Source organism: Heterocephalus glaber, unplaced genomic scaffold (assembly GCF_053883595.1).
Source record: "Heterocephalus glaber isolate CG9 unplaced genomic scaffold, H.glaber_assembly_v1.0 deba00001868, whole genome shotgun sequence".
In the NCBI taxonomy this organism is placed as follows: Eukaryota; Metazoa; Chordata; class Mammalia; order Rodentia; family Bathyergidae; genus Heterocephalus; species Heterocephalus glaber.
In genome coordinates, this window is record NW_028258506.1 from 50,039 (window position 1) to 53,232 (window position 3,194).

General features: G+C 33.8%; 1 protein-coding gene across 1 annotated transcript; it reads left to right on the forward strand.

Annotated features, from left to right (window-relative positions):
- The first annotated feature begins 1,724 nt into the window (after positions 1-1,724).
- On the forward strand, positions 1,725-2,694 carry LOC147820488 (olfactory receptor 7E178-like). The gene is given in 2 exon segments (XM_087204160.1): positions 1,725-2,423; positions 2,426-2,694. Coding segments are annotated over 2 exon segments (942 nt in total). The 5' UTR covers positions 1,725-1,750.
- Positions 2,695-3,194: the final 500 nt, after the last annotated feature.

The window sequence follows — 3,194 nt, forward strand, 5'->3', positions numbered from 1 at the left end:
CTTTCAGGTAAAATTCTTGTTTTGTTACATTACTTAGATGAGTTTTAGGGATTCTAGGTAAGTTTTTAAGAAAACTGCTTGTGGATTCATAAAAAAGTGCTGACTCAGAAATATGGAAAGGAATATCTACCCATGAAATTGATGAGAATAGTTTCCTATGAGAACAAGAGAGCAAGAGAATGAAATTATGGAGATGTAGCAAAGATTTAAATTTCTTAGGAAATTGTTCAGATCTCAAAAATATTGATCTTGATGCAAATACTCTTAAATATTTATATGACTAGCTGTAGAGGTGATATTAAATGGAAGGCTTTCTTAATGTGAGCAAATATGCTAAGACAGTGGTCCTAAACTCTAGGGTAAAAGAGTAACACAAAAACCTGAAAGTTAGATTAAAATTCATGGTCTGAGGCAAGAGTATCTTAATATTTTTAAATGGATAAATATATTATCAAATTAGAACCAAAACTGATGCAAACTAAATTATTTTCAGAATATTTTTAGGTCAACCATATAAGGTCAATAATAATTCTTGTTATAGAAATGAAGGAGGGTTACATTATTTACAGGTGTGCTTACCATATTTTATGTACTTTTTTACTGTGGATGAGTTTCCATCATGTTTACATTATTTCATTTATTTTTTCTTTTGTATTTTTCCCCAACTAAATCACAGTACAGCTTGACAAAAATGTGTGTCCCAGTTTCCTTCGCATAACTGAAATAACAGAAATGCAAGATTTATATCAGAAAAGATTGATATGAAAATCAGTCAGAATTAGGAAGACTAGGACTCAGCCAGGCTTTCTTTATTTCTAATGTCTTCTGTTGCAAATAAGAGGGTTTATAATCAGAAAAACAATAAAGCATATTATCTCCATACTGTAGAATAATGAATCAATAAAAAGAACAAAGATATGTCGAACTAGAAAATATTTTACTGGCATTGTATTATAAGAATATTCTGTACAAAATTAAATCATCATATGTGGTTTTAATGACTTACTTTTTAAATCATTGACAAGTACAGTGTGGCCTACTGCTACATTTGTATCACAATGTACTAAAATCATGTGCATCTACTTTAGCCCCATTTATACACACAAGAGTTAACATGTAAGAGTAAGACAAGGATAATACTTACATATTAAATAACTGATACACAAACAAAGGCGAAGTGAGCTCTTATTGAAAGATGGAAATCAGAAATCCTAAGAATGATGAAAATTTCTGAGATAACTGGCTCAACACAATGTGTTCTGAATATGATCAAATTCACTTTAATTTATTATCAGATAATACAGTCCTAGATCTTATACTATTTTAGACACAAAGAATATTGTACCATTTTCTGAGATTAAAGTAACTTATATTTGAATACATTTTATTTTATTCCAATAGAATTACATTTGTAAAAGAGAGATGGCTTAACTTTCTTTCAATTCTTTTAATAAAAAGTTGTATGTATTTTACTGGGCTCATACAGTTCAGATCCCTAAAGTTCTTGATCTACTAACATTGTGCTGTTGACTATCCATAAAGCAGGACTGGACAGAAAGTATTGGAAAACAAACAAGTAAATAGTGAAAGACTTTATGAAAGTCAAAGTTTTCACAGTAGAACAATATTTCTTATGGCTTTGGACTTCATATAGGGATAATTTGACTAGGAATATTCAAATGTATGACACATACAGAGTTTGAGGTGCTGCTTATTGGTTTCATTTTTCTAATGAATTTTCTTTTTGAAAATGTGTTCAAGCACTATCAAAAGATATAATCTAACACAGGTGTCAGAATTCCATCTCATGGGCTTCTCAGAGGACCCAGAGCTGCAGCCCATCCTCTTTGGGCTGTTCCTGTCCATGTACCTGGTCACAGTCCTTGGGAACCTGCTTATCATCCTGGCTGTCAGCTCTGACTCCCACCTCCACAAGCCCATGTACTTATTCCTCTCCAATCTGTCCTTTGTGGATATCTGTTTCATCTCTACTACAGTTCCAAAGATGATTGTGGACATTCTAAGTCACAATAGAGTCATCTCCTATGTGGGCTGCCTCACACAGATGTCTGTGTTTCTAATTTTTGTATGTATGGATGACATGCTTCTGACTGTAATGGCCTATGACCGCTTTGTGGCCATCTGTCACCCCCTGGATTACACAATCGTTTTGAACCCACACCAGTGTATCTTACTTCTTTTGGTATCTCTCTTTCTTAGTCTTGTGGATTCACAGCTACATAATGCAATTGTTTTACAATTTACCTGCTTCAAGGGTGTGGAGATTGCTAATTTCTTCTGTGACCCTTCTCACCTCCTTAGCCTTTCATGTTCTGGTCCCTTAATAAAAACCATAATCTCATATATTGTTAGTATTATCTTTGGCTTTTTTCCCATCTTAGGGCTCTTTTTCTCTTATCATAAAAATTTTCCTCCATTTAAAAAATGCCGTCATCTGGGGGGAGGTACAAAGCCTTCTCTACCTGCAGTTCTCATCTGTCAGCTGTTTGCTTATTTTATGGAACTGGTATTGGAGTGTACCTTGGTTCAGATATGTCATATTCCCCCAGCAAGGGGATGGTGGCCTCATTGATGTACACTGTGGTCATCCCTATGCTGAATCCCTTCATCTACACCCTGAGGAACAGGGACATCAGTAGCACCCTGAAGAGGCTCTACAGTTGGAGGGTGTAACACCAAATTATTTGACATTCATTTGGAATATAAGTTTGAAAATATTGTGAAATTATACAACCCAAACTCACTTTGAAATAATGCCATCTTGGTCATTTTATTTCAGAAATCTGATAGCTTAAATTTGTTATTATGTTTCATAGTAGAATTCATACAGAAGAAAAGTTTCATTTTGGTAATTGAAAAATTTTTGGAGATGGATGTTTTCACAAAAACAATATAAATTCATGCTGGAAAATTATAAAAATGAGACATTTAGTTATGTGTATCTTACCACAATGCAGAATGGAAATAAAACACTGAGGATTTTTATTTAAAGGAAGAAATTAGCAAAGTGAATAGTACACGAGATTCCTCTTGAGTTGCAGAAGTTCCCGAAACCTTTTTTGGACATTTGTTTTATCTCTTTTCTTCAATTTCCATTACATTTCAGAAGTGACTAGAAGTTGGGGTAACATGGAGCAATTTTGGCAGTTAAGAGCTGTGTGCATTGAGCCTCC